At 44.6% G+C, this 24830-nt stretch overlaps 1 protein-coding gene across 1 annotated transcript in view; it reads right to left on the bottom strand.

Annotated features, from left to right (window-relative positions):
* Nucleotides 1-24830, bottom strand: part of SCAMP5 (secretory carrier membrane protein 5) — a 32227-nt gene that overhangs the window by 6432 nt on the left and 965 nt on the right. Inside the window, exons 2-5 of the mRNA XM_066592449.1 lie at nucleotides 14781-14840; nucleotides 11054-11182; nucleotides 8199-8355; nucleotides 4204-4305 (exon numbers count right to left, since the gene is read on the bottom strand). Of these exons, the coding sequence (XP_066448546.1) occupies nucleotides 4204-4305; nucleotides 8199-8355; nucleotides 11054-11182; nucleotides 14781-14787 (395 nt within the window). The 5' untranslated portion in view covers nucleotides 14788-14840. The remainder of the gene's footprint in view (nucleotides 1-4203; nucleotides 4306-8198; nucleotides 8356-11053; nucleotides 11183-14780; nucleotides 14841-24830) is intronic.

Raw genomic sequence — 24830 nt, 5'->3', positions numbered from 1 at the left:
CTTATCACCTTTACAATCCTTTTCCCCACTGCTTCTAATATAGATTACAAGGCTTTGCAAATAGTCTTGATTTAAAAACATCTTAGTGATTTATATGTATACGTCCTATACAAACCAGTGGGGTCTACATGGTAACAGAAGATTAACTGTGAACGCTCTTGATCCTGCAGTCATACTGCCTTCCATATATCCCCTTCTCAGTGCTAGATGCACAGGTGGCAGGGGAAAGCCAGAAAGGTGTAGGACTACATGGGGATTGTAGTTTCTATTTGAGCTATAGACACACAGCAGCAGGTCATTTTTAATTAACGCTTTTTGCAAACTTACTTTAATTTTAGGAATCACAGAAGACAGAAAAAAATCCCAATAACCTCAAACGTTTCTTCACAGAATAGGATTAATAAAAAGATACAACATTAACAAGAAGAAAGCCCAGGTATGGACTCGTCCCTTCAATACTTTCTTATATCAGGGATTCTTACCACCAAAACAACGCTACACTTAGGGCTTATTCCCACAAGCGTATATTGGCTGGCGTTTTCACGGCCGGCCGATATACGGTTCCATCTAAGCAGTTCCCCCCTCTTCTCTTCCCCTCACTGGCTCCCTGCCTCTCTCCTCTGGGGGTTGCAATGAAGGGGGGCCTTATCTGTCCTGCCCACTTCCATTGTTTGCTATGGACAAGGGGAGGAGTGGGTTCTTAGCTTTGCCCCCGTCCCGCCCACTCCCATTGCAAATCGCTCAGAGGAGGGGACAGAGGCAGAGAGCCGGTGAGGGGGAGGGGGGAGAGACTGCTTAGTTGGAAGGGTATATCAGCCGGCTGTAAAAACGCCCACCGATATATGCTCGTGTAAATAAGCCCTTAGGTGGGCTTTGTCAAGTCAGCACTAAATCTGTCTAGCAATCAGATCACTACCATAGGTAGAGTCTTTGACATAATATTGGAACCCATTTGTGAGTGTCATGTCTAGTTAGTATCCATTGGACTGGCACTCACTGGGTCTCCACAGAGGATAAGAGCGTCCATAGGTATATGGTCGTATTTTGCCAGGTGGGTCATGGTATGTCATTACTCAGTCTGACTAACAGCTCTATTTCCCACCATAGGTATCCACCAAGTGTCTAGAGGAATCTAGTAAAGTGGCCTTTCGGAGACAATATCTGATGCCTCTATGGTCATAAGAGAGTCTCTTCTTAATTGATTTTCACTTAGGACGGTACCCCTGAGGTAACACCATTTCCACTGAAGTGGCCTCTCCTAAGTGTAGCATCCTTTTTGGTGGCAAGAATCCCTGATATAAGGGGATATCGGAGGGACGAGTCCATATTTGGGCTCCTCTCTCAGTAATGTTGTATCCTTATCTGGCACTAATTGTCAGATTGCTCCGATTTTACTTTTTAGGAGGTAATATTTTCCATTTACTCCCAAAGTGGGATTACAATATCTGCTGCTTTTTCTTAAATTTTGAGTGTAATTTATCAGAGCGAGTTGGACACAGCCTAGCTGTAAGGGCCCAATACACACCGGTGTTTCAGGGCTCCGTTAGGGCTTTACATCTCTTCATTCCGTTTTTCGAGCAGAAAAACTGGATTTAAAAAACAGAAATAAAAGAGGTTTCCAACCCCCCTTCTCATTTTAAAATTAAATAGTTGAGGTTTGGTTCCTTTTTTTCTACACAAAAATAGTGCAGTCTGCAGAGCTATTTGTCTCCCCCACCCAAAAGAAAACTAAATTGAAAGCAAAGCAGGTTTTTCCATTATATATATATATATATATATATATATTTTTTTTTTTTTTTAATTTTTTTAATTTTTTTTTTTTTAAATTACAATTCCCTGGCGCAGACAAATACAACTGTAGGTTTATAGTTTTTACACACCTGCAGTTTTAGGCCCAATGTCCACAGGCAGGTCAGTTACTGCATGTGGGAAGCCGCAGCGCAATCCAACCCTGCCCGCAGCCGAGGGCCCTGCTGACCTGTTCGGGTCTTTTTACTGTACTGCAGAAGCGCCGGCTGGCACACATGTGCAGTACCTTTTTTTTTTTTTTCAAACTCCTGCTTTCCCGCTGAATCCGTGGCTTGGATGGCTTCCATTGCTCTGTGCGGGAACTGCAACAAAATGGAGCATGCCGCGATTTCATATCCACGAGCGAAAACTGTAATTCGTTTCCGCTCGTGGACATGAAGGATCGTTTTACCATAGCCTGCCAGAATCCAGAGTGGAATACCCGCTCGGGATTCTGCAGCAAAAATCTGTCCGTGGACAATGGGCCTTACAATGGAATATGAGGAAGGTATCCTTCTACCGATGCTTGTCTCTAGGCTAGGCTCATAGGAGAATGTGGTAAAATGCTACATGTATAAAAACGCTGTGTGAGCCAGCGTATCGCCACGGATGGCAGCGATTTTTGACTGCGCATGACAGCGTACCTCACACATGCTGTCACAGTGGCTTAGTTTCATTATTTATTTTCCCGCTCTGTCGTTTAGTGACAATATGTATGAGTGCTGCACGTATATAAAAGTAATTGCATATGTACTGTGTATTACACACTCGCAGAGTACGGCTCTATCGTGTGTAGTTCACAATAGAATGGAATTTGCTGGGGGGGGGGGGGGTTTATGCATGTATTATACGCAATGAATATACGCAGGTGAGAACTGATCAATGAAAATCAATGTACTTTCATTGACTCCATTCACTGTGTGTTATGCAATGAAATTACACTCATGTGAGTTACGGCTAATTTACACAGGCCAATGATCACTAAAAGATGGCTCAAACGACAGTTTGAGTGACAGCTTTGAGCGATCATTTTGCATTAACTATTAAGTAGCTACTCAGCTTCTTAAGAGCAATTAAGTGTGCAAATGAAGCCTTAGCTGAATGCAGTTAACAGCCGGAGGCCATTATCTGTGCTCAGATGCTTTTTTCTCCACAAGGAAGCAATGCTATCAGCACTCCCCGTGGAGAACTGCCGATAAGGCTGACAGACGATTTTTAGGTTGGATTGAATTTAATGATTAGCCAGCAGTGCTCGAAAAGTGCATGATGAGCGCATATTTAGATGCAACGGTTATCGCTCAAACGATCGCCTTTTAGTGATTTTTTTTTTTAGCGATCATCGACTGGTGTAAATGGGCCTTTCGGCCTTAATGAGGTTCAGACATGAAAAAAAATTTTTTACTCACCTTGCCTGGCCAGGAGAGATTGCTAGGCATGTCCCCTCCATCCGGCATCTTCTTCTGTGACTTCTAGAAGCAGAGCAGGAACGGTCAAAATAACCGCTTCCTGCTCTGCTCTGTCCGTCAGCCACCTCCGAGGTGAATGGACGGCCCGCCCACAGCAAGCACGTCACAAGCAGTGCTTGCTGTGGGCGGCCCATCCGTCCTGGCTGAACTCAAGAGATTCTGAGGGTGCGCAGTGGAGACGCGGCCCATCCTCACTCCTGTCAGAGGGCACCACTCCACTGCGCACGCGCACAATCCCGGAGGGGGTGGCTCGTCCTTGGCTCGTCCGAGGAAGAAGACTGCCTGCTGGGAGATGACCCGCTGATGACAACAACAGCACACAAGGTAAGTATTATGTTTTTATGCTTTAACAGCCAAAAATCATGGGTTCCCTGTGTCCATTGGGCAGACCAGGGAACAATGGCTGTTAAAGCATAAAATTGTTATTTGTGTGTCAACCCCTTTAAGCCCCATTTACACACACAGATGATCGCTCAAAATTCATCAGAAACTGACAGTTTTGAGCAATTTTGCATTAGCTACTAATGGGCTAATCAGCCCATTAGTAGCTAACTAGCTTGATTTGCATGTATTTAGAGAACAGCAGGTGGTCTGTTCTCTACATACATTGCTATTGTCCAGCAGCTGAAAGAATTTCATCAGCGCTGCCTGCGGAGAACTCAGGGTGCAGTCCGTCTTATCAGGGAGGAAGGATTTTAAGCTGAGCTGAACTCATTGATGGACGGAAAGTGCACAGTAAGTGAACAATGGGCACACATTTCCAAACAATTATTGCTCAAAAGATGGCTTTTGAGCGATAATTGTTTGTAAAAGGGCCTTTACTGCAATATGCAGATTGTTCAGTTTATGGTTATCTAAAAAAACAACACAAATGTGCGGCAACCTTGTATCCTGAAATAACACCATTTTCTTCTAGGGTGCTAATGTTGATAAATCTCTAATGACTTACCAGACTCCCCAACCAGGAATACCAACAGCTTGTATAATGCTGATGACCAACTGCGCCATAAAGGTGAAAAAGAACGCCATGAAGTTAAAGGAGCTGTCCGTCCTGTACAAAGAGGAAGGTAAGGAGAAAAGAAATGTAAAAGGCTTCAAAAAAGTTAATACTATAAAGACAAAGCTTATTATTATGCAGACATAATAATCTTCACCAGACATACAAAGATATCGGAATGTTTTATTAGAGAAAATGTTGCGACATGAAAAAGTTTTAGGTGAACAGAAGGGTAACAACAGAAAAGATATGTGCAGAAATGCAAGAGCTAAGGCCAAATGCACACAGGAGGAAATTTTGCAGCGGGATTTCCCACAGGATTTCCGCCCGTGCCCGCTGCCATAGGATTGCATTAGATAATGCAATCCTATTCAGACTGGCGTGATTTGACCGTGTGAAAACTTGCGCAGTAAACAAATCGCGGCATGTCCTATTTCTGTGCAAGCCACCGGGTCATTGCAGGGGCATGGCTCGCATTCTGCTACGAGAATTCTCGCAGTGGGATCCGACGTGGCCCTCTGCAGGAGGCCTTAAAAGGGGATGTGTTGTCACAAAATTACCTATTCTTCAAAGACTGGCTTCACAAGCATGCTCCATTTTACTGCACGGGCAGCTTCCATGGAAGCCGTCTGACCTGCAGCCCGTCCGCAGTTTACATTGTGGACGGGCCGTGGATTCCGAACCGCGCATGTCTGACGACGAGATGTGAGGATCATCCACAGACAAAGAAACTGGAAGCAGAGAGGTCCACACGGACGCCGCCACCTGCACACACAGGTACGCATGGTCACCTGCCAGATTCTGTGCGGGATTACCCACTCGGAATCCGTGCGTGCTGTATGCATGAGGCCTAAGTCAAGTTTTTGTGTTAAACATTTTTTAACAAGACTTTCGTAAAACTTACAAAGGATTACAGCCCTGTGGGTACTTAGATCAATCTCTGTCTATCCATCTATAAATTATTTTCCTGTTGTCTGTTCTCTATGCACAACCAAACTACGGGACTAATCTACATTAAATTTGCCACATAGGTAAATCAGGCACTTTGGAAGGTTTAGGACTAGAGATGAGCGAACGTGCTCGGCCACGCCCCTTTTTGTCGCACGAATACCGCGATTTCCGAGTACTTCCGTACTCGGGCGAAAAAATTCGGGGGGCGCCGTGGCGCCACGGGGGGTAGCAGTGGGGAGTGGGGGGGAGAGGGAGAGAGAGAGGGCTCCCCCCTGTTCCCCGCTGCTACCCCCCGCACCGCCACGCCTCTCCCCGCCCCCCGAATCTTTTCACCCGAGTACTGAAGTACTCGAAAATGTCGGTACTCGGGTGCGTAAGTACTCGAAACGAGTACGTTCGCTCATCTCTATTTAGGACCAGGCCTCAGCCCTACCTTTTAACGGATTCAAAACACACACAAAAAAATTGGATGCGAAAACTCCTCAGCAGCCTGAGGCACGACTGTTGCTCGCTGCTAGGGAACTGCTCAGACCCTGCTGTCCTCCTCCTAACCACCATAGGCTTTGTGTACTGCAGTCAACCAACACATCTAAAGTTACACCTCACTCACATAGGTGTTTATGCTAATGAGAATATACCTTACATATGTGTATGTACTGATGTCAGGATCACTCTGCACCAAATTCATCACTGAGGTAAATCAGGCACTTCGGAAGGTTTTACAATTGGTTACAAGCTCTCTAGGACCCACCGTATTTGTAAAATATCGGATGTCTCCAGCAGACTGAGGGCCGACTGCAAGAATGTTGTCCTCTTCCTAACCTCATTACGAAGGTTATACAATCATGAAAGTCGTTGAACTGTTTATTTCCTTTTCTGTATAATCAGACTCTTCCAATTCAAATTTTGTATTTTGCAGTAAAAGGTTTACTTTATTGGATATGTTGGCATGAATACACATTCAGTAGCAAACAAAGTTCTACCCACACGTACAAACAACAAACACACCCGTACAAAGTTGGGTAATTCTGATAGTAACAAAATAAAAAAAGTTAAAATAAGACTAAAGATTTTTTTTTTTAATTGCAAAAAATAAAAATAAAAAGGTTTTAAAAACATTTCCCAGCTGCTGCATCAAAAAAGAAAAATCTATTAAAATATCACATTTACCCCACTTGGTTAATAAAGTCAGAAAAAAAAAATGTCGAAAATGCACGTTTTTGGTCACCCAGTCTCCAAGAAAAGAACTGACTAAAAATTTTTTTAAAAGTCATCCATACCCCAAAATGGTTCTAACAGGGGCTACAGCTCACTAGGCAAAAAACAAGCACCGCAAAGTCCTATTGACAGAAAACTAAAATAAGTCATAGGGCTCAAAAGATGGCCAAAGAAAAAGAGAATAGCATTAAAGATATTTTAATTACAATTATATATATCTGGTATCACTTTAATCATACTGGCCCACAGAATAAACAAAACTCTCAAAGAATGGTGAAACGGTTTTCTAAAACTGTAACTTTTCTAATACATTATGTGGTATGTTAAATTAGATCACTAAAAAACAAAGCTCGTCGCACAAAATAATAGGCCTCATGCAGCTACGTCGCTGCTAAAAGAGTTAATTCTTTTGAAAGTTGGGGTAAAAAAAAAAAAATTAAAAAAGCACAGTAACCCCTGCACTGGTCACAGAGCCCACACACAGCACTCTCCTATAGAAGTCAATGAACCTCTCCAGATTACAGGTATGTTCAAACGGGGCGGAAAAGCTGTGGAATGTCTGCTGCAGCAAATTTCACATAAAAACCTGCACAGTAGGTGTGCATTTTGTCCAGGATTCCACAGCGTATCCAGCGGAGTGGAACCACCAGACCAGCGGCTCAGCGCTCATTCGAGGCTGCATATGCTGGGAGGCACTGACAATGCCTTGTATTTCAAGATGAGGGGGAGCGATGCATCTACTAAAGTCAGCTGCGGAAACGCAGCCATATCCTGATCGAAACCCAACCCTAAGGTGAGGGTTTTATGCCGAAATGCTGCGAGATTTTCAACTACTTCCACCCTATGTGAACATACAGGTTCCTATGCCCCATGTGACTGCTGTAAAGCATATCTCTGACTGCTCCTATCAGCAGCCCCATAATCATGTACAGAAATTAGGAAATAAAACAGAATGGAAAAAAAAAAAACAACTATGTATTTGTATCGGTCATTAAAGGAGATGTCCCGAGGCAGCAAGTGGGTCTATACACTTCTGTATGGCCATAATAATGCACTTTGTAATATACATTGTGCATTAATTATGAGCCATACAGAAGTTATAAAAAGTTTTTTACTTACCTGCTCCGTTGCTAGCGTCCTCGTCTCCATGGTGCCGACTAATTTTTGGCCTCCGATGGCCAAATTAGCCGCGCTTGCGCAGTCCGGGTCTTCAGCAGTCTTCTATGGAGCCGCTCGTGCCAGAGAGCGGCTCCGTGTAGCTCCGCCCCGTCACGTGCCGATTCCAGCCAATCAGGAGGCTGGAATCGGCAGTGGACCGCACAGAAGAGCTGCGGTCCACGGAGGCAGAGGATCCCGGCGGCCATCTTCAGAAGGTGAGTATGAAGACGCCGGACCGCCGGGATTCAGGTAAGCGCTGTGCGGGTGGTTTTTTTAACCCCTGCATCGGGGTTGTCTCGCGCCGAACGGGGGGGGGGTTTAAAAAAAAAAAAAAACGTTTCGGCGCGGGACATCTCCTTTAATTAGTACAATATATATAAGTGATACATTCCCTTTGAAAAGTAGGAGAACAGACTAGAGAACAGAAATCAAAATAATCTTAAAATCCCGTCCACTTTTAGAATGCACATTCACAGATGGCAGTAACATGTTCACACATTTCAGTGCCTATACACATTAAGAATGACTGGCTGAAGGACATGCACAGCCGCTCTTTAGAAATGAATGAGACTTCAAATGTAACATCTTTATTAGATTGGGATAGGCAGATAGATACTTACTTGAAAGCTTTGTAAATAGGTCTGAACCAGCACACATAGGAGCAGGGAGTGAAAAGGATGAGCCACAGAAACGCCAGGCCGAAATTGACAGCTCCACCTCCTCCAATCATCCACGCTAAGCAGCCAATCAGATTCACCGCCAGTGTGATACTGTTCACTGCATGCACACACGAGGTTACGCAGAGGCACACATGTGCAGTAAGGAGAAGAGAGCCAAAGATCAGAGTGAGGTTGAAGAAAGCCAGGGCAAAGGAGTTGGGATCCACAAAGTTGCTTCAGTTATTACTTCTAATGAGGGGAAACTCTGTTAATGATATTGTAATACATTCGGCTTCAAAGTTACGTGAAAACGTGCAGAATGTAGACTCAAAATGGATACGATAATCTAATAATGTATATGTGCTGCAAATCTTCACCCAAATATATTGCGGTATGTGACTGTAAGCAAGATCACACCTTGGAGAATCAATAGAGTTGTAAAGAGAAGACTGTGCATGATATGTTTAGTGTGTAACATAAGGCTAACTTTTTACGGGGGAGCGCAATATGGGGCCGTGAATCTCACCCCTATATAGTGCTCACCATCCATGTGAAATCCCTGAGGATGCAAGAAGTTATCATGGCGAAACAGCCTCGCATCACTTTGGTGATAAAGGGATCCTCCGGAACAGCCATCACAGCCGTGACGGAGGATCACAGAGTTTCTCCCATTACTTTCAATGGGGCCAGCGTTGCTGCCATCGGCCCCATTAAAAACAATGGGCAGTGCGATGCAAGACCATGAGCAAGATGGAACATGCCACGATTTGTTTCCTGCATCACTAATGTGTATGAACCCATTCAAAAGAACAGGGTTCATATCTGTGCATCTCGCAATGCACAAAGCTCGCATTTATTTTCTCGCCCATGTGAATCCAGCCTAAGAGCCCTGACACATGAAGTTTATCGGCATGTACACCGTATGAATTCAGGGTTCCTTGGCACATTAGGGTATATGTGCCAAAGATGCATATTCACTAACATGACTAGGCCCCACACAGCAATAGGCAAAAACATGACTACTGCATAAGGATAATTGTATACACCAGATTTACTGCAGTTTTTGCCACAATTCTCAGAAAAACCGTGACATGCGCTAGCTCCTTCACGCCCCAGGGCATACACTTACATCCTGAGTGCACGAGGTCTATATGAAGCGGGATTGGGAGCTGATCCTGCTCCGTACACAGTCGATGCTGGTTGTCTTTGACAGCGTTCATGCTGATCGCCGCTGTTAACCCTTTAAATTCCACTTACAATTCCAACAGCAGCATTTGATTGCCAAGAAATTATTATTTTTTTGTTATTAAAAAAAAAAAAGCGATCAAAAAGTCATATGAACTCCAAATGGTACCAATAAAAGCTGCAGGACATCCCGCAGGAAACAAGCCCTCCATTTATCCATTGACGTAGCTGCTTGAGGGCTTATTTATTGCAGGACGCGTTGTATTTTTCAATGGTACTATTAAAAGTACCTTATAATGTACAGAAAAACTCTTTAAAAAAATTCTACGTGGAGTAAAATAAACGACATCCCGCCATCTTTTGGTGCGTCTTGTTTCTACAGCGCACAAACTGCAACAAAAATGACATGACTACTACAATAACCAGCATATAGTTTTGGATGTTTTGCTATACTACTTTAGTTTTTTTCCAAGAACTTTAATTTTTTACAATTCTTTTCTGCCGCCATCTTCTGCACGCAATAACGTTTATTTCTCCATCGACCTAGTTGTGTGAGGGCTCATTTTTCGCGGGACGTCCTGTAGTTTTTGTTGGTACCATATTGGAATACACGTGACTTTTTGATTGCTTTTTTAGTGCATTATTTCGACTGCAGTAAAATCATACGTTGTGATAAGCCCCACCCCTGACCACACACCCCTATGTCTTGCTTTAACCCTGGGAAAATCTGGTCACCTTACATATATGGATGAATGCCCTAACCAAAGATTTCTGTAAGTGTATCTTAAAGAGGTATTCTCATCTTATAAAGTCATCTGAGACTTATTGCTACGATATGCAATGACTATGATTGGTAGAGGTCTGGGATCTAGTAATCTATTGATCCTGGAAAATTAAGCGGCTTAGGTGCTGGTTTACTGTTCCTTTCCCTGTAAAACGGCTCTCCCTACTGTGAAGAGAACAGCGGCACAGCACCATTCACTGCAATGGGAGGGAGCTGCAATACCAAATTTGGCCAGTGCACTAGACAGCGTTTAGACAGTTCCAGCCATCCATAGTTGCTTGTGATTAGCTGATCATGGGGGTCCTGAGCGGTGGACCAATGCTTATCTACTACTGGTACCTTATCCTTAGCATAGACCGCCAATAGTTTTGATCCTGGAAAATAACTTAACGCAAGAGAAGTGAACGATTCTCAACAATGCATCTGTCCATCTAAACAGGCTTTACGAGCGTGAATGAGCTGGTGATGACGACACCAGCTTGTTCGCTCGTGCAAACGAAAATCGTGAAGTTCTCGTTCAGTGTAATAAGAGCATTATATTATAAGTATGTGATTGGAATCTGGGAATCAGCAGCGTCTTCATAACCGGTGTGATCTCCTTACACTCCCAAACATCTGTAGTATATAGTGTGAAGCTTAGGAGGACCAGTAACCACAAATTGTGGCTTGATGAGTATACCGCTAATCTGTAAGGAAGAGTATTTACCAGAATTTCACTGTTTACAGGATTTCCTTTAAAACACTCATCGGCATCTGTAATGGATCCCATTTCCTTTGCCACATTTTATCGGGAGCATGTACAGTGATTAATAGGCGAGAGGACATTTAGCACGTGTGCTATACTCACACATCCATAGGTAGTAGAGACGCTTGGTCGTGGTACGATGCTGGTCAGGAATATCAGTCTCAAAGTCTTGATAGAAGCAGGGCTTGAGTGGTATGAACCGAGGCAGCGGGGGGAAGTTATTCTGTTTATCTGCATGGACACCAGATCAAAGAGGGAACATGTAAATGCCTAAAGGGATGCATTGTGATGGTTATACTAGTCAACCTGTGCAGTCAAGAAATGAGGGAGATAGGCATATATTACAATATTACATATTCACACACGCTGTATTACAAGATTAAGTGAATATAAATTTATTCCCATTTTGCTTTACAGATATCTGAATACCACAACAAACAACATTCCCTACTAATTGCCCTGGTTGTGGCCAGAAACATACAGCTATATATTCTTCACTAGTCAGTACTACATATGCTGTATATGTAAAAAGCCAGCCCTCTGGAACTATCTGGATCTCTGCCTAAAGGGGCATTTACACGGACGATTATCGCTCAAAATCCGTTCGATCAAACAAGATTGAGTGATAATCGTCCAGTGTAAATGAAAAAAAAAAAAAAATTTAACTATTCGCTCACCTCTCGCTATCATTGACGTTGTCAGCATAAACATCAGTGGATCGCGGGATTCTTGCTTCACTTAGAAGGTGAGGTGCTGAGTGAGAAGCCAGCGATCCAGCGGTGTTTTATGCCTATCATAACACTCTGCACGAGCGCTAACGACCTTAGCAGTGACGTTAGCGCTCGTGCAGTAGTTTAGACAATGGTAAGTTGTCTCATTATATTTGTCTAATTGTGACTCAGGTAATATAACTAAACAAACCCCACACAAACAGTAATGGGTCTTTTACATGGCCGGCAGTCTTTTAAACAACTGCACAAGCGCTGACGTCACCACTAAGGTCGTCAGCACTCGTGCAGAGCGTTTAGACTAAAAGACATTGCAGACTTCTTGCTCAGCGCTTCACCTTTTATGTGAAACACTGAGCGGAGAGCGTTTATGCGGAATGAGAAGCCCACGATTTAACAATGGTTTTTCTGCTGACTAAAAGTCAGTGATAACCAACTGCGAATGAATAGTGAGCGGTTTTTTTCACGTTTACACTGAGCGATTATTGCTTGAATTCATTCACTTAAACAAATTTTGAGTAATAATTGTTCAGTGTAAATGGACCATTATAGTGGTCACGTCTTACTGAGCACATTGAGAAAACAACCCAAAGCACAAAAGTAAATTAACGTGAGATGCCGTGACAGGACTCGTAGAGGGATGTGAATGTAAGGCATCTCAGAAATACTGATGACCTGAAACACATTTGGGCCAGAATCCCTAATCAATATTGTGCATATCTTACTTGGAGCTACAATTAACATTTAATGAAGGGGGTTGCTGCTAAATGTGGATCTATAAGTTATTAAAGGGGTATTCCCATCTTTGGAATCCTATTTCAAGGTATTTGAAATCGCAAAACTATGCACTCACCCATAAGATGTTTATTTCTAAAATGCCCTAATTCTCAAGATCGACTGCTTGTTGCCGGGAAAACAAACCACCTCCACAATGTAGCAAAGGTTGCTGCTTGCGCCCTTATTACTCCTCCATTCATCTAAATCTGGCGGCCGGAATCTCAGGACTGCATGCACAGTACCCCTGGCCACCAGCTAGCAATGTGCTTTGTTGTTTTCTTCCATAAAGGGGCTTCTGGGTAGCACAAACAAGTCCTCACTGTTGGCACTGCCCAGAAGTCCTTCTATGGAAAGAAAGAGCACAGAGGCCAGGTGCGAGGGCACACATGCTGCCGAGATCCTGGCCAGCAGCATTAGATGAAAGTAGTAAGCTCAAGCGTCAGACCCTCTGCTCCACAGTGGAGGTGGCCAGTTTGTCTAACAAGAACCAACCAACCATAGGGCAGAGGAATCAATACCTGGAGAATGGGGCATTATGGAAGTAAACATATAATGGGTGAGTGCATTGAACGCACTAAAACAGGATTCCCAAGAAGGGTTCGCTTGTGGGCCTTTACTGAATGCGCTCAATAAGACATGAATGGTACAACTGTTTGTGTGATTAGATTGCATTTATCAGTAATTAAGGCAGAAATGCAGACAATTACAAAGGGTTCATTTAGTGTTTCTTCAGGCAGTATGACCCGTGATGTAATCATGGCAGCTAGAATGAAGCCATCCCTTGTTTACAACGCTGGAGACACGAAGATCTGTAAAATTATGCAAAATAGATACAAGCTTTATACTCCAAACTCTTACATATGTCATAGTTAGCTTCGTGACGGACCCATTTTATGCCCTGTGGACCAACCAATTTTTCAGAGCCATAACTTTTTAATTTTTATATCGACAAAGCCACATGAGGGATGTTTTTTGAGAGACAAGTTGTATTTTTTTTAATGGCATCATTTTCCAGTACATACAAAGTATTGCACAACTTATTCATTTTTTTGGAGGGGGCGGGGTGGGGGGTGGAATTGGGTAGATTAAATGACACCATTTTTTTCTATTTTATTTTTATGGCATTCAGCACGATTCTGGCAATACTAAGTTTATATTTTTTTTAGGTTTTGCCATTTTAGTACAATAAGACCCCCTTTTTTTGAAGATTTGCCTTTGTGTCGCTGAATTCTAAGAGCCGTAGCATTTTTATTTTATTTTTTTTTCCATGTGAGGACTTGTTTTTTGCGGTATGAGCTCTAGTCTTTATTTATCCCATTATTGGAAGGATTAAAATCTGCAACTTTGGCTTTTTTACAGCTTTCAGTGTATAATATAAATAGGTTAAATAAAATTCTGTGGGTCAATACGATTTCGTAAATATCAAATTTTTTTTATCATTGTATTAAAGGTGTTCTTTTTTCCTCCGTCAACGATGCGGTTTGAGGTTTTTGTTTTGCGGGACGAATTGTACCATTTGGTGATCCATATGACTTTTTGATTGCTTTCTATTCCGCTTTTTTGTGAGGAGAGATATAAAATTAGCCATTTGTGGCATGTTTTTATTATTATTTTGTTCTCACAGGGTGCACCATGCAAGTTCAATAATGTACTAGCTTTTTTCTGTAGGTCATTACGAATGTCGCCATACCAGATGCAAATTTTTTTCCGTTTGTTTTTACATAGTAAAGGTAGAAAGATGGTGTTTTGACCTAATTTTATATATTTGTCCCATCATGGGACTTGAAGATCATCACTTTTGAGCGTTGCTATAATACTCTGTCATACATCAGTATAGCAGTGTATTACATTGGTTAATAAGGCTCAGTCGGAGGCTGAGCCTCACAGGCCACAGTAGAAGTCAGACCTGAAGTCCAAAGCAACCCATTGGGACCCCGTGATCACTTCACAGGGAGTCCGATGAGTGACAGAGGGAGCCCCCTTCCTCTGTCAGCCTTTCAAATGCCTCAGTTGCATTACTGCAACATGTAAAGGATTAAACAGCAGGTAACAGTTTTTTTTCCGGTCCCTGCTGTTACAACAGGTTCCTGGTTGTCACCAGACAGCTGGGACCCCGTTCCTCCTGGCTTGGCGTACCCGTGCCAGTATTCTGATGCAGCAGTAAAAAAGGCGTATGATTTACAATAAAGCCTATTAGTGACCACTGTAAAAAGGTGTATGGTGGTCACTAAGGGGTTAAAACGAATTTATAAAAGGGGTTAGGACTCCAATTAGGACTTGCATTAGTGTGCACATAATACACAGAGCAGTATTTAGTATCTCACCCGACATGGCGGCGACTGTAGTTCTCTAGCTTGATCCTGAATCCTCGAGTCAAGGAAAGCCTATGATAACAGAAAAAGCCACGGTCAGTATAAGCATGCAGCATACTTCTCCGTAGCACCGACCGTACACAGCTAGGGATAAATGGTGAACTTAGCTTCTAGAGCAGCTACATAACACACCAAATCTTTTGCATCAGACATTTTCTTTCCTTATTCCGTATCAATTTATTTCCATAAAACTTGGAGGTCATCCAACAATAAGATACTTTTTGTACAAAGCTTACCTGTTGGGTACAGGCGACCCATATACCATTCAGGACCCTAAGCAGAGGCATTCTGGCAATACAATAAATGGGAGAATCTAAGCCAAAAGATAGGGAGTTCCTAAACGTATACGGACGGCTGGTGTGTATATAGTTACCTCAGTTTTTAGATATTGTTGGTTTCATGGGAAAACATCCTGTCATTTTTCCATTAACATAGCAGTTACCTGTATTCATATTCAAGAGATTAAAGCAAAAATATACTATCCTTCCAATTTGGACACCTAAGTAGGAATGGAGCATAATACACAGCTTGTCTGCAGTGGTATAACTCGTATATCCAACGGGGTGCAGTTCCTGCAGTGCTGATACTGAAAGATTCTCAGTGTGCGCCTGAATGGTGGAAAAATGAGCGCGGCAAACAATCCTTCCCCGCTGTCATTAGTTCCTTTAGGGTAGCCTTTTCAGTCGTCCGGTTCTTGGTTTAGGCGCAGTATGTCCCTCTGTCCTCCACCTTGTGGTCATGTAACTCACTGTTGATGTGGCGATCTGAGTTTTAGCGGAAATGTTACAAACAGACCACTAATGTGACAACCAACAATGATACCACGTCTAAAGTCTAAGGCCTTTGGAATGAGGCACGTTAATCCCTCACTAATGGGCTTTAAACCCGCACATACATCTTTTTGAGGTGGTGGCTTAGCTGACAACTGACAGCCAGGCTCCTGCTCTAACAGCTAGTAGTGGAGAAGACTCAGAGCCTGGGAGTATAAACCCTTATGTGCCACAATCAATAGCAACTGTATCATGTAAGCAGATGACACGGAAAAGGGCCTCTGTCAAACCATAGTGTGGTTGCAAGGTATCAATGGGTTCTCATGGCAGCCAGAAGCCTGACAAAGCACACCATGTCTGCCGTGTAACTCTGCCTATAAGGTCCCGCCTGCTGCAGAGTCTAACAGGCTGCATTGATAGGCTTGGTAGAATACACTACATAAGTGATCAAACAATCACATCTTCAAGCCCCCTTTAAAAAATAAATTGCATCAAAAAGTTCAATAAAGTATAATTTAAAAAACAAAAAACCCAGTGCAGAAGAAAAAAAATTATATAATATATACGGTATGTATTACTGCCTTTGTAATAAACTAAACAATGAAAACAGTTTGGTATGTATTGCTCTCAGTGAATGCTATAAAAATACATTTAAAAAGTAATGCTAGAATTCCTATTTGTTTGCCTCACACACACACAAAAAAAAAAAAAATTCAATAAAAAAGCAATCCAAAAGCCACATGTACCTCAAAACATTACTAATAAAAACTGCAACTTTTCCTGCAAAAAACAAAAGCTCATAACACCGCAGCAAAAATGGAAATTTTATGGGTCTTAGAATACAAAGGTTTGTCTTAGGCCTCATGTCCACGGGGAAATTCGGGCCCGCACGGATTCTCCATGCAGAATCCCGCAATGGGTCCCTCCTTTTTCACAGACATGAGGCTAGAAAAATCAATTATACTTACCTGTCCGGACGCTGCGGGGCTCCCCTCTGTTGGATCTTTCTTCGGCCCGGCGGATGTGCTTGGCATGCCGGCAGCGTGCCCTGTGCATGCACCGTGCACACTTTTTTTTTTAAAACTCCTGCTTTCCCACGGCACAGCACAAAAACAGCTGCGGGTGTGCCACGGGACTTGATGGCTTCCATAGGCTTCAATGGAAGCGGAAGCTGTCTGTGTGGGAAACCCACACAAAATGGAGCATGCTGCGGGTGGTTTCCTGCGTGTGTGATCTGCGCGCCAGGGAAAAATTACATCTGCAAGTTTTTAAATTACCTGCGGGTGTCCAATGATTCCCTATGGGCGCAGATCACGCGTGCGGGAGACCCGAGTGGATTTACTAATTCTATTTTGCCTGTGGACAATGGGCCTTAGAATGTGGCGACGCAAATTCAATCGTTTTTAGGAGTAAAAAGATAAATCTATCAGTAATCATGCTGATCGAGATAAGAAAATCATCATGTTATTTGTACTGATTGGTGAATGGCGGGAAAACAAAACCCGAAAAAAACAACAGAATTTCTGGGGTGTTTTTCCTTCCATACTGACCTATGTTCGGCCAGAATGGACTCTTCCTACGTCTAGCTCCCAATGCTGCAATTTGTCAAGTAGGCGGTCTCCACTACTCATTCTCAATGGGCAATGCTCAGCTATTAAATCAGAAAGAAGAAAGAAAACCCCAAAAGAGGGAACAAGGCAGTGGGACCACTGATGCAGAGCCATGGAGAACCAGGGTGACCTCACCCCATGACATCCTCAAAAATCATAGAAAAAACATTGCTAGAGGATGCCGAGTCTCCGTGTAGATGTGCAAACAGATGAGCAGGACCGACTCCTAGGACTGGTGTCCAGAGACCGCTAGGAGCATGATGCTGCAGATGGAGGGATGGAGCAGATGTCACGCTCAATATTTTTGTCATAGTAAAAACACTCCTATTAGCGTTTTTAAAGGAGTATTTTCAGTGAAGCTGTAGTATCTGATTTTGCAATAAATAGGTGAATATTTAATTCAAACTTTGTATGTGTGCATTTATATATGTTATACATACACAGGAATGCGAGTTTGCCAGAAACATTAAGCTTTTTTCAATTTCGCATCAAAATCTGCATATTAAACTTGTGGATTTTGTTGCAGAATTTTCTGAAGGACAGCAAATCTCGCCGTGTTTGGAGGAACAATTTTATCCCATGTGAAACGTCTCTAAGGCCAGCTTCACACAGGCAAGATTTGTCCGTTGTGAGACACACGATTATGAACCCCATTCTCTTGAATGGGAGAATACAAATGAGCGATTTTTGTGCATTGCGGGAGAGAAAAAAAAAATAAATAAATAAAAAAATTATATATATATATATATATATATATATAGCGGCACGTCCTATCTTTGGGCAAGCTATCGCATCTTACACTGTTTTCAATAGGGCCAGCGGCAGCATCGCACCATGTGCTAGATGCCCACGATGCAAGGTTTATCATTGAAAACAATGGGAGAAACTCCCCGATCCTCTGCTGTGGCTATTAGCCACAGTGGAGGATCGCTACTTCCCCGAAATGATCCAAGGTGGTTTTGATATAAAAACACCTTGCATCCGCGGGGAAATCACAAGTTTGGCATAGCGATAGCGGGCTGTGATTCACGGCCTGATATCGCACCCGCCCGTGTGAAGTTAGCCTAAGTAAGCATAAGTGATTGCAAATCAATTTCACCTGCTTTGGTGCAAGTGAGAAGTAAACTGAAGAGACAACAGCAAGACACCCCCAAGAAGGGAAAGGTTTTGCAGGCGATGGCCACAATTACTGCCTCCTTATCCTTCCTGACTGATTCTTCTCTGGTTTGCGCCTTGCGAGGGTTCTCGTCACTACTGGTAGCATGAGGCAGCACATGTCGCCCAATCCGGTTGTACAGGGAGTCCGGCTCCTCCAGGATAGACATGTGCCCTAACAAGAAGGAGGGCTGGACAGGCTGTAGAAGGGCATCAGCCCAACATCAGGACCAGTATCTGCTCCTCTGTGCAAGGAGGAACAGGAAGAGTACGGCCAGGGACCTATAAATGACCAAAAAGGCGTCATGCAAGTGGAAGATGCCATCGTTATGCTGTAAAAAACAAGAAAATCTATCAGAGAGCGCAGAAACTTTAGGATTGTCATAATAATATGATGCATTGCTAAAAAGGAAAGCGCTAGCGATCTCACCACCACCAGAAGGCGTGGGAAAAGCATGGAAAAGTGGATAATTGCAGAATTCTGCTGTTTATTGATGGTGTGCAGACATATGTAGCGGTATTAATTCTGAAGTGGATAGAGCTATGCTGTCTGCTAAGATTTAGTTAAAAAGGATAGAAATAATAGGACAACAGTACAGATAATAACCAAAACAAACTATGAAAGCAACTCAGAGCTTCTTATGGGTGAAAGAATAAAATGACTTCAATGACTGAGAAACTCAACTGACCTCAACCTAATTGAGCATCATTTCGCTTACCGAAGTCAAAAAGATCCAGAAACAAGCAGTAAAACCGGTTTCACATCTGCGTCAGAACCTCCAGCTACAGGTTCCACCGCAGATCCAGCTGAAAATCCCGGAAGAAAAAGTGCTGCATGCAGCGCTTTTCTTCCATCCAAAAGCCGGGCGGACCTCGTTATAGTCAATAGGGTCCGCATGGTGCTGTTCAGACACGGAACCATTTGGCCGCGGGAATTCCCCTCTCCTGTTCCCTGAACAGCGCAGGAAAACGGAATCCCTGCCGCAAATGTGAAACCCCCTTAAATGAAGGCGGCTGTTGTAAAGCCCTGGCAGAGCATCTCAAGGAAAGAAACACAGCCTTTGCTGATGTCCAGGTCTTCCAGACCTCAGGCAGTTATCGATTGCAAAATATTTACACCCATGTAATAAAAATAACCCTTATATCCGTTAGGGCTCCTGCACACTTGCATTTTGCTTGCGCGTTTTTTTAACGCGATTGTCAATGGGACTTTCTAATGTTAAAAAAGCATCACACAAAAATTGCAAAGCACCAACTTGCAATGTGTTTTTAACAATAGAAAGTCCCATTGACAATCGCGTGAAAAAAAAACGCAGCAAAATCGCGTGAAAAAAAATGTGCAAGAAAAACGCAAGTGTGCAGGAGCCCTTAAATTGATACCCACTGAAAGGTAGATCAGACACACATCCCACAGATGTTTGACCACACGGAGATCTGGAGAATTTGGAGGCCAAGTCATCACCTTGAACTATTAGTATTTGTTCCACAAGTCATTCCTGCTTGGTATTTGCACTATTTCATGGCGAATTATCTGTCTGAAAGGCCACTGCCGTTAGGGAATACTGCTGCCATGAAGGGGTGTACAATAGTTAGGTAGGTAATGTGCCTCAAAATAATATTCACATGAACACCAGGACCCACCAGAACACTGTCCAGGGGTCTGTCGGCTTGTCTTCTTCCCATCATGCACCATCTCTCCCCAGGTAGGTGGCTCTCACAGTATTAAAAACATAACCCACCCAGACAAGAGGTTTCCTACTGGACCTTCTATAGACCAGTAGTGGAGAGCAAACCCAAGTAACCTTGCCACGTAGCCGTGTGACAGCAAGTATCCTCCAAGTTGTCATAATACTGGATGCACGCCTTTCACTTTCAATCTATTCCCAGGCCTTAAAGGGGTTGTCCCACGGCAGCAAGTGGGGTTAAGCACTTCTGTATGGCCATATAATGCACTTTGTAATATACATCGTGCATTAAATATTGGCCATACAGAAGTTATTCACTTACCCCCTCCTGGTGCTGGCGTCCCCATCTCCATGGCGACGAGCAAACTGCTTCTCTGGTCGCCAGAACAGTTGCGCTTGCGCAGATATGAATCCCCTTCTGGAAGGTCCTTGCTCACGAGCTGCGTCCTGGCTCCTCCCCCTTCTCAGCATCATCGCGTAGCTCCGCCCCGTCACATGGTGCCGATCAGCCAATGAGGTGGCTGGAATCTGCAATGGAGCTCAGGCAGCAGAAGAACATCCACAGTGCACCACGGGAGAAGACTCGTGGTGCATCGTGGGAGAAGACCAGCAGCAGCCATCTTGGAAAGAAGATTTTTTAAAGTTGCTAAACGGGGATTCAGGTAAGGGAATTTTTTTTTTTAATAACACCTGGCAGGAGTATTCTTTTACAGGTACTGGGGGACTGGGCAAAAAAAAAATATTTCACTTTAGGCGCGGGACAACCCCTTTAAGCGTTTAAATGAAACAAAAAAATGATATCAGTTTAAACACGAGCCAACGACTGAACGAGGAACAAGAAGCGTTAGGTTTTCATTTTGGGCATAAACTTCCCGTTACGTTTAAACACTGATCGTCACATAGGAACGTGAAACACTGAACGATGAGTGAACGAGAACTGCGCCATTCCCAAAGAAAACCATGCTGTCTAAACAGGCAGCCCGAGCGTGGACTAACTGGAGGACATCAACAGCTTGTTCGCTCAGGGGAAGGAGAATCATGAGATTCCTGTTCTGTGTAGAAAGGGCCATTAGTGATGAGGAGGTCTAGATAAGGATTCCTATAAATGTCTGACACTGGAATGTAAAGATCTCCTCATTAGTGAGGAATGAGCCAACAAGAAAGAATCTGAAAGGCGTGTATACTTATTAGTACTAAAGTTAGAGGGGTATTCGGAGCTTTTTCCAACTAATGACCCATCCTGACCGGCTAGACCCATTACATTGGTTCCTACAAAATGCACCACTACATGCATGATGGGACATTCAGAGGAGTAGGTGACGGGCCTGACAACTACAATGACAGACGTACATCACAAGCTGCCATACTGTACACCGAATGGTCCAATGACAAGTCAATCCATGTTCAAATATTACCAAGGGTAATATACCATAAGATATCAAAATACTAACGACGACCTGTCAAACGCACGACTTTCCGTGAGAAGGTTTGTAAGTGACTTACATGCTCCGCCCTGGATCACATGACTGACGTTAGGTCCTTCATCCACAGTGGCATATATCTATATTACACTCAAGTTTGCCACTATTGAGCAATTCCAGAAACCTCATTGGTTCTGATTCACAATTCCAGCAACCTGATTGGTTGTTTGGCTTGTCCGATTCAACCTCATTGGTTTGGGTTCCCTAATTCAACTTGATTGGTTGTTAGGGCCGAGCTTGAGTGTAATATAGATATATGCTCCCCAGTGAGAGCTACATGCTCCGCCCCTGATCACATGACTGTGACATTACAGGTCCTGTACACACATGGCTGCTGTCTGGCTAGAAGTTCGTTAGTATTCCATAGCAACTGAGGCCGCAGGGGGTTTGTAGTTCACCCATAATCTACACAACGATGCAGGACCTGTAATGACATCACCGTCATGTGATAAGGGGCAGAGCATGTAACTCCCTCACTGGCAATGAAGGACCTTTGATGATGTCATCATCATGTGATGAGGGGCGGTACATGCAAGTCATTCACTCAGGATGAGCGTCACTGTCATGTGATCAGGGACAGAGCATGATGGTGATGTCATCACAGTTCCTTCATCTCCAGTGCTGTGCTGCTTCTGATCCCTGTTGTATAGGATGAACAATGCATGTAGCAGAGCTGTGTGGTGCATTGCGCCACCAGGAACACTGGTACTATAATTTCCTAATATACTATATAATGAGCAAATAGGGACATAGCCGCTCTAGGAAATGAATGAAGGTTGGTTAAAACTTACTTGTAAGGCTAACAATATAATACTAAAGCAACTGATCCCAATAAAGCGGCAGCGATGTGTTCGCTCGTTAGCCTGCTATTCTGAGTGCATCTTTCCTGTAAACCATGTTCCCCTTCTGTCGGGTTGCTAACAATCCTACTTGGCTGTTTCTTCGTTACATCTGTCGCTCAGCTGTTTGTACAAGTGTCTGCTAGAACGGCTTTTCTGGACTCCTAGGCGGCAAATGTGAGCAGTTCTGCTGGGCTAGAGGCACATGGGGGTCATTTACACGGATGATAACACTAGTTCTGTGCGACTACGAGATGTGCAACACTCATGCATTGAAATAACCCAGGGTTAATTTACAGGAGCGATTTTTCATTTGCAAAAAATACTGCAAGATCGAAAAATGGCAGCATGAACTATTTTTGGCCAAATCTGCTGTGAGAATTGCCTATTATTTCTATGGGTGCATGTCAATGCCAGCCACTCTCCTCCTAAACTAGCTTTTAGGGTAACTCACACAATCCCAATATCATGGTGGGCCAGATCTTCTGCTTACTGCTACAAAGCAGGACTTTAAGGGTTTTTTTAGCACATGCTACAAAACTGCAAATCCCAGCATCCCTTTGTTTCGATTCTGAGTTTTGCTATGTGTCCCCATGATTTCCATGCACACCACTGATGACAGGCAAAGAGCCAAGTGGCTGCCACTGCACGTGCCACATACCCAGCACCACTATTTCCATGAAGGCCTCACTGCTCTGTACCCAGAGACACCTCTCATGCCCAGTACTACAGCGCTGAAGCTGCAGTACCGAGCAGATACTACAGGATGTATGGTGCTGATAAATAAAGCCACTGCAGCGCTTGCCTGATCATTCCCGCACCCTTTTATCAGCTGATCAGTGGGGGTGTCAGGAGGCAGACCCTCAATCTGAGATTGGTGGTCTATCCAAGAGTAATCCATCAATATTAAAGGGGTATTCTGGGTATTTAACCCCTTGTAGTACTGATGACCTATCTTCAGTATAGGTCATCAGCTCAGGACTTGCAGCGATCAGCTGATTTCAGCTCCTGGGCTCACTGCAGCAGGGCTAGACGTCCACATTGGAGTTTGAACTGGAAGTGTAATGGGAGGTTTCGTTCCCACTGAAATCAATGGGATCTATAACTTCTATTGCACTTCCGGCTCTGACCCCAATGCGGACGGAGCTGTCAACATGCGACCCACTGCAGTGAGTGGAGGGGCTGAAATCAGCTGATCGCCAGGAGCTCTAAGCTCAGACTCCTGCAGATCAACTACTAGTGACCTATCCTGCGAAAAGCTCGTCAGTACTACGAGGGGTTAAATGCCCAGAATACCCCATTCTAAAGTGTTGATAACTTTAGAGCATATACAGCACACATTTCAAACACAAGGCCCGTGGACCGAATCCAGCTGGCCACCTCACTTCATGTGGCCGACCGACCGTCCGGCAAAGTAACAGGTATCTTACACATTCAGCCTGCAGCTCCGGCAATAACCGCTCAGTGAGCAGAGATAGAGCGCCCTGGAGATCTCTTGTGGCCATCCAACTCCATTCAGAGTTAACCGGCAGGTCACAGACGCACGGCCGCCTGTCTCCGCGGACCGCCAGGTCACAGACGCACGGCCGCCTGTCTCCGCGGACCGCCAGGTCACAGACGCACGGCCGCCTGTCTCCGCGGACCGCCAGGTCACAGACGCACGGCCGCCTGTCTCCGCGGACCGCCAGGTCACAGACGCACGGCCGCCTGTCTCCGCGGACCGCCAGGTCACAGACGCACGGCCGCCTGTCTCCGCGGACCGCCAGGTCACAGACGCACGGCCGCCTGTCTCCGCGGACCGCCAGGTCACAGACGCACGGCCGCCTGTCTCCGCGGACCGCCAGGTCACAGACGCACGGCCGCCTGTCTCCGCGGACCGGCAGGTCACAGACGCACGGCCGCCTGTCTCCGCGGACCGGCAGGTCACAGACGCACGGCCGCCTGTCTCCGCGGACCGGCAGGTCACAGACGCACGGCCGCCTGTCTCCGCGGACCGGCAGGTCACAGACGCACGGCCGCCTGTCTCCGCGGACCGGCAGGTCACAGACGCACGGCCGCCTGTCTCCGCGGACCGGCAGGTCACAGACGCACGGCCGCCTGTCTCCGCGGACCGGCAGGTCACAGACGCACGGCCGCCTGTCTCCGTGGACCGGCAGGTCATAGACGCACGGCCGCCTGTCTCCGCGGACCGGCAGTCTCCTGCTTTCCAAGTGAGCTAAAAACCAAGTGACTCCCTACAAGCGTGTGACTGACGCTCACGGCCCTGTTGGGTCCCGTGTTCATCCAGTACAATAGTCAGCCAGAACCGCTCTTTTGAATGATCACTTGGATGACCGTCAGCCCGTGTAGAAGTACCCCAATAAGTAAGGGGGTGTCTAGTCGGGCAGATTGCAGTGGAATTTCTGTGCGGAATCTTCGCATGGAGATTCCATGTCATTAACACTGAATGAGATTCTGAAACG

Source organism: Eleutherodactylus coqui, chromosome 2, assembly GCF_035609145.1.
Source record: "Eleutherodactylus coqui strain aEleCoq1 chromosome 2, aEleCoq1.hap1, whole genome shotgun sequence".
In the NCBI taxonomy this organism is placed as follows: domain Eukaryota; kingdom Metazoa; phylum Chordata; class Amphibia; order Anura; family Eleutherodactylidae; genus Eleutherodactylus; species Eleutherodactylus coqui.
This window is presented reverse-complemented; position numbering and strand designations above follow the sequence as displayed.